This window comes from Nannospalax galili, unplaced genomic scaffold (genome assembly GCF_000622305.1).
Source record: "Nannospalax galili isolate Female #2095 unplaced genomic scaffold, S.galili_v1.0 scaffold161, whole genome shotgun sequence".
Taxonomy (NCBI): domain Eukaryota; kingdom Metazoa; phylum Chordata; class Mammalia; order Rodentia; family Spalacidae; genus Nannospalax; species Nannospalax galili.
Genome location: NW_008348586.1, coordinates 2,774,991 through 2,789,191, shown reverse-complemented (window position 1 = coordinate 2,789,191; position 14,201 = coordinate 2,774,991). Strand labels below are relative to the sequence as shown.

The 14,201-nt window shown below is 47.4% G+C and overlaps 2 protein-coding genes across 7 annotated transcripts in view; one reads left to right on the top strand and one right to left on the bottom strand.

The window, feature by feature from the left end:
- Actr1a (actin related protein 1A) overlaps window positions 1-10,257 on the top strand; it is a 19,956-nt gene extending 9,699 nt beyond the window's left edge. The window contains exons 3-11 of one of the 2 annotated variants that reach the window (XM_008845655.2): window positions 1,764-1,839; window positions 2,559-2,684; window positions 3,801-3,925; window positions 5,158-5,374; window positions 6,045-6,137; window positions 6,855-7,029; window positions 7,131-7,192; window positions 8,395-8,435; window positions 8,588-10,257. In XM_008845655.2, coding sequence (XP_008843877.1) covers window positions 1,764-1,839; window positions 2,559-2,684; window positions 3,801-3,925; window positions 5,158-5,374; window positions 6,045-6,137; window positions 6,855-7,029; window positions 7,131-7,192; window positions 8,395-8,435; window positions 8,588-8,690 — 1,018 coding nt within the window. In that variant the 3' untranslated portion in view covers window positions 8,691-10,257. The remainder of the gene's footprint in view (window positions 1-1,763; window positions 1,840-2,558; window positions 2,685-3,800; window positions 3,926-5,157; window positions 5,375-6,044; window positions 6,138-6,854; window positions 7,030-7,130; window positions 7,193-8,394; window positions 8,436-8,587) is intronic. The other variant, XM_029569634.1, reaches the window with a different exon arrangement.
- Window positions 10,258-11,522: 1,265 nt separating this feature from the next.
- Mfsd13a (major facilitator superfamily domain containing 13A) overlaps window positions 11,523-14,201 on the bottom strand; it is an 18,424-nt gene continuing 15,745 nt past the window's right edge. For 2 of the 5 annotated variants that reach the window (XM_008845653.2, XM_029569664.1), the window contains 2 exons: window positions 13,228-13,484; window positions 12,138-13,051 (listed from right to left, as the gene is read on the bottom strand). In XM_008845653.2, the coding sequence (XP_008843875.1) occupies window positions 12,941-13,051; window positions 13,228-13,484 (368 nt within the window). In that variant the 3' untranslated portion in view covers window positions 12,138-12,940. The other 3 variants (XM_029569663.1, XM_029569662.1, XM_008845654.3) reach the window with 3 other exon arrangements.

Below are 14,201 nucleotides of genomic sequence, written 5' to 3'. Positions count from 1 at the left end.
TTTTACCCCCGGGCCCCCCCCCCAGCCTTTTTTTTTTTTTTTTTTTTTTTAATTCAAGGTCTCCCTGTAACGCCAGCTGGCCTAGAACTCACTATGTAGACCAGGCTGGCCTTGAACTCACAGAGATCCGCCTGCCTGCCTGTGCCTCCCAAGTGCTGGGATTAAAGGCTTGTGCCACCATGCCCTACCTTATTTATTATTTTTATTTTATGTGTATGAATGTATTGCTTGCATATAGGTTGGTGCACCCATGTGGTGCAGTGCCCACAGAGGTCAGAAGAAGGAAGGCATTAGATCTCCTGGAACTGGAGCTATGGACAGTTGTTAGCCACCATGTGGATGCTGGGAACCAAACCTGGGCCCTCTGCAAGAATACGCAGAGCTCTTAACCGCTGGCCATCTTTCTAGCCCCCCTTTTTTTTTTTTCCATCTTCTTGAGACAGGGTCTCCCTGTAGCCACCACTGGTCTGGATCTCACAGAGATCCACCTGCTTCTGCCTCCTGAGTGCTGGGACTAAAGGCGTGCAGCACTATGCCCAGCTTTTATTTATTTTTTTTTTTCGGGTCTTTTTGGGACAGGGTCTCCCTGTAGCCCCAGCTGGCCTGGAACTCACTATGTAGACCAGGCTGGCCTTGAACTCACAGAGATCCACCTGCCTCTACCTCCTGAGTGCTGGGACTAAAGGCGTGCACCACTACACCCAGCTATTTTTCGTCTTTTTGAGACAAGGTCTCCCTGTAGCCCTGGATAGCCTGGAACTCTTATGTAGACCAGGCTGGCCTCAAACTCAGAGAGATTGGTGTACCTCTGCTTCTCAAGTGCAGGGATTATGTTACCACACTTAGCTTAGAAATTCCTTTTTATCTTGGTCTGTATACAGAGTGGAAAGATAAAAGAACTAGAGGTATTGAACCTTCTAAAATTTGTTTATAAAATAATATAATAAAATATGAAATAATAAGCCAGGCGTGGTGGGGCACGCCTATAGTCCCAGCACTTGGGAGGCAGAGGCAGGCGGATCTCTCTGAGTTCAAGGCCAGCCTGGTCTACATAGTGACCAGGACAGCTCGGGCTATAGGGAGACCCTGTCTCAAAAAAAAAAAAAAAAAAAAAAAAAAAGAAATAATATACAAATAACTTCAAATAATGCATGTTCTTTTTTTAATTTTTATTTTACGTGTATGAGTGTTTTGCCTGCATGTAAGTTTACCTGTATATGAAATGCCCACAGAGGCCAGAAGAGGGCATCAAAGCCCCTGGAACTGGAGTTATGGTCTGTCATCAGCTACCACGTGGGTGGATGCTGGGAGCTGAACCTGGGTCCTCTGGAAGAGGAGCCAGTGCTCTTAACCACTGAGCTATCTCTCTGGCCCTACATATTCTTTTTGTTAAGATTGATTTTTATTATTTTTAATTATGTATATGTGTGCACACGAGTGCAGGTGCCTATAGAAGCCAGAGGCATTGGATCTCCTGGAACTGGCAGTTGTCAGCTTGCTGATACAAGTGCTGGGAATTGAACTCAGGTTCTCTGAAAGAGCAGTATGTACTCTTAACTTCTGAGCCACCTCTCCAGACCCAATAACGCATGTTCTTTATAGAAATTGCAGAAAATACAGAAACATAAAAAAGGAAATAAAAATTAACTGTATCTTCATTCCTCAGAGATGAACACAGTAGAATCAGGGTACATCTGTACATATGTCCTCCCTGTGTCTGTCATGAAATGAAAAATGATGTCCCTCTCTGCTGTCTTTTCTAGTGTGGGCAGACCCAAACATGTTCGTGTAATGGCAGGAGCCCTTGAGGGTGACATCTTCATTGGCCCCAAAGCTGAGGTAATTCCCCATCACCAGATGCAGCCTCAAGCCAGCAGAGCACTTACCTTACTCACACATGGAGTGTTCTTGGAGTTTGACACAGCAATGAGTGAAGGGGGTATTTTTCTCCTAAGTTCCTCTTGATCCTCATCCTAGGCCAGGCTGGTTTATTTCTTCTAAGAGCAGACTCAAGCCTTGGAGAAGAAATACCTGGAGCTCCACTTTGGGAAGCAGGCCAGTCTAGAAAACAAGACTTTGGCCTTCCTTTTGTATCCTGTCATTGTCTTACCAGTGATCAAATTCAGGGCTTAGTTATATTTTTGGCCAAAGGGATCTGGTGAGAAGTTCCAGACTGGCATTCCCTAGATATGAGCTAATTACCCCAGTTCAAGCAGAGCCCTCAGGCAGCCTCTAGGAAGTAAAACTTCAGAGTCATTGTTGCCAACTTTGACTCTAGGAGCTGTAGGCAGAGGCAGGAGCCAGGAGATTATGTCCTAGAATTTGGCAGTGAGCAGGAACCTCTGCTTTGCAGCTGTTTGGGCAGCAAGAGCAGTTTGCAGCATGCTCAGGACTTAGAGAACTAGTACACATCATCAGTATGGATGAGGACTACAGGTTGGGACATTAGGAAGCTGAGGCTCCTTTGGAAGTGATTCTGTCTATATAGCTTGGGCCTGGAAAAGCAGGATGCCAGGCATAGCCTGACTGCTGCTACAGCTTTTGCCTTCTGCTTACAGGAGCACCGAGGGTTGCTGTCCATCCGCTATCCCATGGAGCATGGCATCGTCAAGGACTGGAATGACATGGAGCGCATCTGGCAATATGTCTATTCTAAGGACCAACTGCAGACTTTCTCAGAGGAGGTGAGAGACATGTGCTGGACACCCCTGGGCAGGATGCAAAGCTGGGTGGAACTCTACCCAGAGATGAGGAGGATGACAGTGATAACTGCCAAGATACTTGAATCTAACTACATATCAGGCCCTAGGCTGTGTGCTTTCTAGACCTATTCAAATGTTATTTTCATATTATTCCTGTTAATACATTAGAATTGAATTTGAGTGTCATGGCATATGCCTATAATGCTAATACTTTGGAGGCAGAGGCAGGAGGACTGCTGTGACTTTGAGGCCACCCTAGGGCTACTTAGGAAGACTCTATCTCAAAAAACAAACCCAAAAGATCTAGGAAGAATTATCTCCCTTTTACAAACAGAGGAAAAATTAAGAAAGCAGTCTTACACACCTGTAATCCTAGCACTTGGGGTAGAGATGGGAGGATCAGGAATTCAGGCAAAACACATAAAAATAAAATATTTTTTTAAATACTCAGTATTAAATTGTAATTTTCTATTTTGAAAAGTATTTGAAGTATCCTAGTAACTCAGAGTTTAACAAAATCTTCTTGACAAGTAGGGGATACACAATGGATACAGGGAATCTTAGAGGACACAGAGGTGGAATCAGAGAGTGGGGATGAGGACAGAATGGGACTTTAAGACATGAATGTGGAAAGAAAGAAAGAAAGAAAGAAAGAAAGAAAGAAAGAAAGAAAGAAAGAAAGAAAGAAAGAAAGAAAGAAAGAAAGAAAGAAAGAAAGAATAACTTTGTGTCGTTTTATATTACTAAGTCTAATTAGTGCTGCTACAGAGACATATGACCCTCAAAGGAGTTTGTAAAGACTGCTGTTTAACATGCAAAGGACCTAAGTTCATTTTTCAGTAGAAGGATCAAAAAAGAAAGACAGCGAGAGAGAGGGAGGGAGGGAGGGAGGAAGGAAGGAAGGAAGGAAGGAAGGAAGGAAGGAGAGGGAGGAGAGGGAGGGAGGGAGGGAGAGAGGGAGGGAGGGAGGAAAACTGACTTGGGCAGGGCTTGAAGGGAATCTAACAAAGGCTCCCTGGACTAGCAAACTATCAAGGCAGGGCCGTGAATGTGAAAAACCTGGCCTCACCTGCCTGCTTCCTGGGCCCCTTTCCCCAGCATCCTGTGCTCTTGACTGAAGCACCTTTAAACCCTCGGAAAAACAGGGAGAGAGCTGCGGAAGTTTTCTTCGAGACCTTCAACGTACCAGCTCTTTTCATCTCCATGCAAGCTGTGCTTAGCCTGTGAGTAGCAGCCTGTCTGGCTAGCGTGGCCTCTTGTAGGGAAAGCAGTTCTTGGGCACAGTCAAAAGTGCCCCTCCTTTAGGTTGTTTCAGAGTAACTTGAGCCCCATACCCTCCCCTCAGCAAGGAAGAGCTAAAGATAGGGATAAGAGAGACTTTTACTGAAACTAGACACTGAAGGTTCTCAGATGAAACCAAAAGGGAATATGTAGCTGGTACTGAGGCTGCATCCCAGCCCTGGTACTATCAGGAGGTTTGGTGTCCAGGTCTAGGACCACATGCTGCCATGGCCTTTCCTGCAAGCCCCTTAATGTGTTCCAATATTCAGTGTCTTCTGTGGGTACCAGATGTTCTGCTAGGCTGGTGATATATCCATGATCCAAATAGCTTCCATAGGACCTGTTCTGACATCCTCTCATTTCTGTCATGCTCCCCACCCTGCCTCATGCCTACCTCTCTCTGCTGCTGAGATGGTATACTGACCTGCACAGTGGGTTTATTTGACCCCATTAAAAAGTTGTGAACCAGTATCTAAAGATTTATGGGCTGGGACTGAAACATAGTGGCAGACAACTGCCTAGCATGTACAAGGCCGGGGTTTGATCCCAGCACCACAAAAATAAATAAAATAAAAGTAATTTGAGATTTCATATCCAAATCTAAATTTCTGGCCTCGCTGGAAAATGGGAAGATCAGATATTGCTGGACTGCATTCCTATAGGATGAAAACCAGCCTCAGATGGAGCAGCTGCATAGCAAATCGGGGTATGCACACCGATCCTACCCTATTCCATGTTGACCTCCAAACACTGAGGCAGAGTAGGGTTTTGCCCTCATATCTGAACCCCTATCTCTTTCTATCTTTTGGAGATAGAAAACTAAAGAAAGATAGACTTCAAAGGCCATGTGAGGAAAACCTAATTCTTTATGAAGGTGAAAAGTAGTCTTGTTTTCCTTTATCATTTCCCTTTCCTCCTTTTGTTAAGGAGTTGAAACTGCTCTTTAGGCCAGGTTCCCCATTCTGTAGCCTCAGACTGGAAGGCTGTTCTTCCGTGGGGTAGGCTGGAAAAGCTCAGCTTCTTTATTCAGCTTTTCAAAGTTTTCCTAGTGCTCAGCCATCAGAAAGGCCCAGGATAAAAGTTTAGTTCTGCTGGCTCAGCTTTAACAAGTAGGTTTCTTTCCAAAATGGGGAGACAGGTTCAGTGATGATTTGTTTTGTCTCCTTTGCTTCAGTTATGCCACAGGCAGAACCACAGGTGTGGTGCTGGATTCTGGGGATGGTGTCACCCATGCAGTGCCCATTTACGAAGGCTTCGCCATGCCTCACTCTATCATGCGCATCGATATCGCTGGCCGAGATGTCTCACGATTCCTGCGCCTCTACCTACGTAAGGAGGGCTATGATTTCCACTCATCCTCCGAGTTTGAGATTGTCAAGGCTATAAAGGAAGTAAGTGCTGTCCTGTGGGCCCAGGGACAGGATGAGGAATGGTGACCCTAGGAGTGAAGAGGGATAAAGCTCCTACATGGGATCCTGGGTCAGGTTCTGTTCTCCACAGCAGAGCTCCTGGCAGCTTGTCCCAGGTGTCCTCTCCTACCAACAGATTCACCCTCCTGAATGTTGCCATCTTGTGGGGGGAAAGGGAGCTGCTTCCACTTCCTAAGCTGGGTGGGTACCTGGTATACCTCTCCTTACTACAAATCATATAGGTTCAAATCCCTGGAGAAGACAAAATGACTTTTTTAAGTAAATTAAAACCTTCTTCCCATATTTGCTTCTAGGGAAAACTCTGAGCTGGTTATTAGGGACCCAAAACTATATTAGGGATAGAGGGAGAAAGATGTTTGAGCCTGGCTAAATTTAGATAGTCTCAGACCGAGGAACTAGAGAGCCAGTTCCCAGGTTTGCCTACCAGAAAGATGGAGCAAGTAAGAACTCACATTTTAAGTGCCACCGGAGCAATCTAACAGACCTCTGCCCCTGCTTAAGCAAGAGCTTTTATGACCTTTGGGCAGTCACTGCAGTTGAGATTTCTGGAGCAGCATGTCACTCCTGTGGGACTTTGCCTGGGCTTGTACCAGGTTTCCTGTCATTCTAACTGTCATACTTGATTCTGCAGAGAGCCTGCTACCTATCCATAAACCCCCAGAAGGATGAGACACTAGAGACGGAGAAGGCTCAGTACTATTTGCCTGATGGCAGCACCATTGAGGTAGTGACCTCATCATTCCCTTTTCCCCCTCATACCTACCATTAAGCTCTGGGCCCAAGCAGAATGCCCTATGAGGACCTAGAGCAGCCCTGTGTCGTACAGAAGAGAAGTAGGAACTGTGTCTTTCTGTGCAGAGGGGAAGAGATCTCCAGAGGGACTTCCCTAGGTCAAGATTATTTGGGAAGTGGGATAGTTAATGCTGTCTTAAACCACCCATGGGGCACAGTACAGGGAGTTGCCCCCTGGAACTCCCATTGATAAGAAGCAGCTTCCAAGAGTGTTAATGCCAAAGATCTCTTAGCTGGAAAAGCCAGAGCTAGTAGTAAATGTGTTTCCCCTCTCTAGTTACCCAGAAGCCCTGTTTGTTCCCTATTCATTCCCAGGAGCTCTACCTTTGCTTCTTAAGGCCCTTGGCATAGGTTTTTCTTGAGCCTGGGCTTTATAACCTCCTGGTTCCTAAGAGATGGGCAGAGGAACCTCTTCCTACTCCCAGGGGGATCTGTCCCAGCCCCAGCAGAAGTTACCCAGAAGCCCCGTTTGTTCCCTATTCATTCCCAGGAGCTCTACCTTTGCTCCTTAAGGCCCTTGGCATAGGTTTGTCTTGAGCCTGGGCTTTACAACCTTCTGGTTCCTATGAGATGGGCAGAGGAAACTCTTCCCACTCCCAGGGGATCTGTCCCAGCCCCAGCCTCTTAAGCTAGCTCTTTACCCTTACAGATCGGCCCTTCCCGATTCCGGGCCCCTGAGCTGCTGTTTAGGCCGGACTTAATTGGTGAAGAGAGTGAGGGTATCCACGAGGTCCTGGTATTTGCTATCCAGAAGTCTGACATGGACTTACGGCGCACACTTTTTTCCAACATTGTCCTCTCAGGAGGCTCTACCCTATTCAAAGGTTGGTCTTCGCTCATGGGACCCTTCTTCAGGAAGCATCCTAATCCTGCAGGGCTCAGATGCACAGAGTTCATTTGCGAGTCTGTTTTTCTGCCCATTCAGGTTTTGGTGACAGGCTACTAAGTGAGGTGAAGAAACTGGCTCCAAAAGACGTGAAGATCAGGGTAGGAGTATACTGGATGCTGGGCTGGGTGGGACTGGGCCCCAAGGACCTGGAACACATGGCATGTCCTCCCTCTGGTTCTCGCCAAGCCCTTCAGGCAGCCATAGCTCTACAGATGTCATCAGGTGGCTCCTAGCATACACAGTGGCCCTGCAGTCTAGATTTGCCCAAAGGAGGACCCGTTCTCATTCTCACTCTTCACTCAAAGGGGGACAGTAGCTGGGTGTGGTGATGCTTCCTTGTAATCTCAGCACCTGGGAAGCTGAGGCAGGAGTGCCATGAGTTCAAGACTAATTTGGGCTTCATAGAGACTCTGTATAAAAAAATAAAGTTTCAGCCAGGCGTGGTAGCACACACCTTTAATCCCAGCACTTGGAAGACAGAGGCAGGCGGATCTTTGTAAGTTGTAAGTTCAGGGCCAGCCTGGTCTACATAGTGAGTTCAGGTCAGCTGGGACTACAGGGAGACCTGTCTCAAAAAGACAAAAATAAATAAAGTTTCAAATCCTGAATGTGGTAGAGTACATGGCTAGGACCCCATATTGGTCAAACAGGGAAACTGAAATTGACAGATTAATTTCACTGTTGACTCCTCCCATCCCCCATGGCTCCCCTGTAATACAGACTGCCAATTGAGTGTCTGCTTCCTGTACAGAGGAAGGGCCTCAAATGAAGAAATCCAGCTCCTACTACAGATCTATTTCCCTACTTAGTGTCAGGCTGGCCACAGCATCCTGCAAGAAGCCTCAGGTCCAACAGGAGCCTTTGCATGGCATGTATTCACCACACTTGGTAGTGAAACAGAATGAGAAAGAGGTTAGGGGGAGCCTGGGAAGATGGCTTAGTGGATAAAGCCCTGGCTGTGCAAGCATTACGACCAGAATTCAGATCTCCAGAGCCTACATAAAAGCCAGGTGGGCATGGCAGTGACCTATAGCTACAGCACTTAGGAAGCAGAGGCAAGGTCCCTGGGGCAAGCTGGCTACTAGTCAGAATTGACAAGTTCCAATTCAACAAGAGACTCTGCCTCAGTAAATAGAGGGTGATCAAGGAAAATACCAGATAGCAGCTTTGGGCCTCCATGCACACACACATGCTCCTACACACATGGCAACGTGCACACACCATACACAACACAAAAGAGAGGGAAAAAGAGAAGTAGGGTGTGAAGGTCTCAGATTCCTTTTTCCATCTCCCTCTGCAGATATCTGCACCCCAGGAGAGACTGTATTCCACATGGATTGGGTAAGTAGCTCATGGGAGAATAAGAACAGAAGCAAAAGCTTTGACTAGACCCCCACCCTACCCTGTCCCTTAAAGGAAAGGCCTCATCTAGTTTAGGCCTAGGGGGATTGGCTGGCTCTCACACTTACTCCTTTGGATCCTCTCCACTCCAGAGGCTCCATCCTTGCTTCCCTGGATACCTTTAAGAAGATGTGGGTCTCCAAGAAGGAATATGAAGAAGATGGTGCCCGATCCATCCATAGGAAAACCTTCTAATGTTGAGACATCATCTTCACCTCTCTCTGAAGTTAACTCCACTTTAAAACTCGCTTTCTTGAGTCGGAGTGTTTGCAGGGAACTGCCTGTATGTGTGAGTGAGTGTGTGTGCATACTGAGTGCCATGTGGCCCAGGAATCCCAGGCTCAGAAAGGACATTGAACTACCCACGATGGTGATGGCCTGAGGCCTGGGGTTGACTACTAACTGGCCCCTGACAGGAAGAGCTCTGGCAGAGGCCCACTCCTTCCTCAGCTGGGCCTTTGGCTGGCTGTTTGGAACTACAGTTACCACCACAGGGAGACCTTGCTGACCCCAACCCAACCTACCCAGTACCCTGAGGTCGGGGCGCTGCTGCCTCCCCTTGCTCACCATTCTGCTTTCCATGCCTCTGGACTGAGGGGCTGGGGCTGGGGTTAAGTTCTGTCTGGTTTTATTTCAGTTTGGGTTTGGGAGACTAGGAAAGCACTCCAGCAGTGGCTATAGACTGGGGTCAGGAGAGAGCAGGGTACACTCATGTCTACCTAGGGACCAGGACCACACTGGGCATTTGAGGAGGACAGAAAATAGCTGCAGGGTTAATTTTACAAGCCCCAGCCACATCCAGGGGGTCTTGAGAGACTTTAAGGACCTGTTGGCTCCAGGTCCTGTTATTTGCTTCTCATCCAACCTTGTTTCAATGCCATCTTAACAGTTTTATTTATTGAAGTGTTTGTTCAATAAAGGGACTGCAGAGCAAGGGTTCACTGCCTCCTGCCCACCAGTCACCTTGCTTACACTAATGTTTACAGCACTAGGCTTAGCATAGCATTCAGGGCCCTGTCACTCCTTGCTGGTGGTGGTGAACTGACAGTATTCATAGGCCTCAGGGTCTTGCAGGATTGGAGGCTACACACAAGGGCACCCCAGCTAGCCTCTTCCTTAACCCCACCTCCATTTGCTCACTGCCCTGGAACCAACAGGCTAATTGTTGGTTGGATTTTTTAAAAAACAAGAAATAGCATCATTTTTGACTGCAGAGGCTCCTTGCAAGGGAGGGGTGTTGGAGTCCCCGTAGAACTGAAGTAAGCTACAGTTAACCAAGTTGCCTTTTGCTACTCTAGCTGACCGGGGGACTAAGTTGAAGTGGCAGGAAGGCCTCTTCTGGATTGATCATGTGCCACTTCTGACTTTGAACCTATTTGGGAATGGAGGGAAAGAGCCAGACCAAAGTGCCAAGAGCTAATGGGCTCAGGCCTGGCTCCTAGCAATGGTCCAAGGGCCTTTGGCCTAGGTGGTACAAAGTTGGGGTGAGCCTGTCTTCACTGGCATCCTCACCTGTGATACCAAGTCCCAGATTCCAGACAGTATTCTTTCCCCATACCATCCTATGACCAAAGGCCCCTGCCAGATGTTAAGCTGAAGCTGGTGTGTGTGAAAACAGTGTGGCGACCCTTGGACTACAGTGCGCTTAACCAGCTCACCTTCCTTCTCTTAGCCCAAGCTGTCCCTTGCACAGCCTCGCACAAGCCACGTTGCCTGGTGGGGCCCAGTGTACTTAAATAAAGTTGTTCCAATAGACACATCAGCTGGGCCTCTTCTGTGGTCAGTTTCTGGTGGGAAGAAAGGGGAGCTACAGTCTCTGAACCTGAGATGCAGACCATACCCTAATCTATTGGGTGTCTGAAGACAAAGACCAGGTTCAAGAACCAAGGGTCTGACCCTGTGTGCATACGCAGATCCAAGGATGAAACTTGACTTCAAATGATGGATGTCATGACATCTTTCAAGTCAGAGGCTCTTAAAACTCAGTGTGTGTAAAACACTACTTGGACTAAGCCTGTGATCCTAACTACTCAGGAAACTGAGGCAGGAGGTTTGTAAGTAATAAGTTCAAGGACTGCCTGGATTAAAAGTGAGCTCAAGGCCAGCTTCCACAACTTAGTGAGAGACCCTGTCATAAAAAGAAAGTTGGTGGGGCTGGAGAGATGGTTGAGCAGTCGCCTTTAATCCCAGCACTCAGGAGGCAGAGTCAGGCAGATCTCTGATTTCAAGGCCAGCCTGGTCTTCATAGCAAGTTCCAGGTCAGCTAGGATTACAGGGAGCCCCTGTCTCAAAAAGACTAAAAACAAATAAATAATAAATTTTAAAATAAGGGTGACTTTATAGCATTTGTATTATAGCTATAAACAATTACAATTTAATAACTGTGTTATAATAAGAACAGAGACCGTTCACTAATCTCGCCCCCTTCCTCGGTGACAGGATTACTAGTCACCACCTCAAATGGCCTTCTTTGGGGATTTAATGTTTATACAAAATCAAGGGTAGGGGTGGAGAGATGACTCAGTGGTTAAGAGCACTGACTGCTCTTCCAGAGGACTGGGGTTTGGTTCCCAGCACCCACACGTTGGTTAACAGTCATTCATAACTCCAGTTCCAGGGGATCTTTTGCCCTCTTCTGGCCTCTGCAGGCATCGCATACACATAGTGCACTTACATATACACAGGCAAAACACTCATAAAATAAATTTTTTGAAAAAGAAGGCTGGGGTTACAATTCAGCAGTAGAGTACTTGCCTGGCATTCATGAAGTCCTGCATTCAATCCTCAATACCACACACAAAAGGTATTTGGGAGTTTATTAACATGAGGGGTTTGGGTCAGTAACATGGCTCAGCAGATAAAGGCACTTGCCAGCAGGGTGTGCTGGCACACGCCTTTAATCCCAGCACTCAGGGAGGCAGAGGCAGGTGGATCTCTGTGAGTTCAAGGCCAGCCTGGTCTACACAGTGAGTTCCAGGCCAGCTGGGGCTACAGGGAGATCCTGTCTCAAACAAGTTTGAGGTCAGCTTGGTCTCATCATAGCAAGTTCCAGGCCAGCCAGGGCTACATAGTAAGACCCTCTCTCAGAAAAAACAAAACTACCTAGCCAGGTACCTAGCAATTGTTAACTAATCTCAGTAACTATAAAATGTAGACATTTTTCTGATCCATTTCAGAAAAACTTCTAGCACTACAAAAAGGTAGACAGTTTGGGGAGGTTTTTGTTTTGTGTTTTTTGAGACAGGTCTTATAGCCCCAGCTGACCTGGAACTTGCTAAGTTAAGTAGAACAGGATGGCCTCCATCTCACAGAGATCTCCCTGCCTCTGCCTTCCAAGTGCTGGGATTAAAGGCATGTGCTATCACACCTGGCTGGTGTTTTTGGTTTTATTTTTTAAATAATTTGAGCAGCTGTCCATTAGCTAGATTATGTGCCCAGACAATACAGCCCTGGAACCTACATTTTGATCCACCATGTAGACTCTCAGAACCATTGACCTAGAGAAGTAGGTCCCAGTTAGGGTCAGTTTTGTTCCTAAGATGCATCGAACAGTATATGAAGACCTGTTTGGTTATCGCAACTGGAATCTGGTAGGTAGAAGCCAGCAGTGCTGCTAAACACAATGCAATCATCCAGCTACAAGATAAAATCACGTACAGAGAGGTTTTCATTACTCCAAAGTTTATACCACAGTCTAGACCCACTCAGTCACAATCTTGGAGAATCAACACTAGTATTTTCTGAAGCATCTTGTGATCTCTGGGCTCAGAATGCCTGTTCTTTGACAACTGTGTCCAGTAGTGATATGGGGGAAGTGCACTAAGGCAACTGGTTCCAGGCCCAAGCAGCCAGTGGTCTATCTGTATTTGTTGTCATTGTTTGTTTTTGAGACATGGTGCCACTCTGGCCCAGGATGGCTTTGAACTTGAGGCGATCCTGCCTCAGTCTTCCAAACGGTGGGATTACAGGCATGGATCACCAGGTTCAGCTTACCATCTGCATTCTTGTCTTGGCACCACAATGAGTCTGATGCAGTTGCAGTGCTATTCTATTTAGGAAAATGCTCTCGGGGTATTTGTCTCTCTGCTACACACACACACACACACACACACACACACACACACACACAAATGGCATAGACCTGAAGAATAGGAATGACTGGCTTTACTTGATCTGTAATGAAATGAGCTTCTTTATGGAGTTCAGAGGCCTGCTGGGGTTTGGGGAGCACTACAGCAGAGGGAATAGGCTGCTTCAAGCATAGCTGAAGCAGAGAGCCCTCTGAGAGAAACTACTAGAAGGGTGGGAGGAGGAGGCAAATGGCACTTACAGCCAGCTTCTCCTGACTGGGCAAAAGGAAGCAGGCACAGTATCAGAAAGGGTTCCTGAGCCAATCAGAGAGGACAGCCCCAGCCAGGAAGTGGGCCAGGCCTCGTGGCAGCCCCTTATACATCACACTGAGCCTTACCCTTTCTGGTCCTCCTCTTTCCTCCTGCCCCATGGCAGTAGCAGGTCCCTGAGCATATATGGCCCAGCGCTTGCCCAAGCTGAGTCAGCTAGTTAAAGAGGGGGAGACCTCAGTGACATCCTGGCTCAGCCCCCCCTCCCCCCACCACCACCGCCGGAGCCCTCAATTTGCCTTCTGTCCTCCAGGCTGCACCCAAGGAAGGTGCCCTAGGCCCAGACCTAGGGCAGTGACCTCAGCAGAGTGGCCCTGCCACACCTCTCATACCATCTTAATGTCCAGTGTTTGGATCTGTGTCAGGTTCTGGCGCTGGGCCTTGATCATGCGTAGGCGTCTCCCATGCAGCGTGAACTGGGACCAGGTGAAGAGCTGCAGCAGTGCACAGGTGATGGGCACCAACACCAGTAGGTAGAAGCAGCCCTGGCGGAGCGTTGGAGCCTGTGCTGGGGCTGGGGCTGGTGGCTCTGGCCATGGCTGGACACTCCCCACAGGAGTCATTGGGGGCTGCTGGAAAAGGTCATGACCTAAGGCAAGAGCACACAGAAAGAATGTGGTCATCCCAGTTCCCCCTCCAAACTCCGCAGGATATCACAAACATTATATTTAAATGTCCTAAATCACAACTTTTAAGATTTTCAAGCAGAGTCTCCTGCCACAGCCTTCTAAGTAGTCAGGATTACAAGTGAATGCCAGAACACCCTGACTTTCAACCCCCCCCCCCATATATATGGACAGAATCTCTAGCCCAGAACAGCCCTGAATTCCTTATGTAGCCAAGGGCCTTGAGTTTCTGATCCTCCTGCTTTTCTACATCCTGAGTACTGGGATTACAGGTATGCACCCCACATCTTGTTTACAGTGCTAGGAATCAAATCTAGGACCTCATATATAAGCAAGTACTCTACAAACTGAGTTGTATCACCAGCACCTTTTTTTTCTTAGTTTCATATACCCCAGTTGGCCTCCATCTCAACATGTAGCTGGAGGTGACCTTGAACTCCCCAATCCCCCTGCCTCTGTCTCCTAAATGACAGGATTATAGGCACGTACCATCCTGCCCAGCTCCAACTACATATCTTTATTTTATTTTTTAATTTTTAAAAATTATGTGTCTAGACAGACATGATGCCTTTAATCTCAGCACTCAGAAGGCAGACACAGGTGGATCCCTGTGAGATTGAGGACAGCATGGTCTACATAGGGTTCTAAGCCAGCTAGGGCTTTAGGAAGACCCTGTCTCA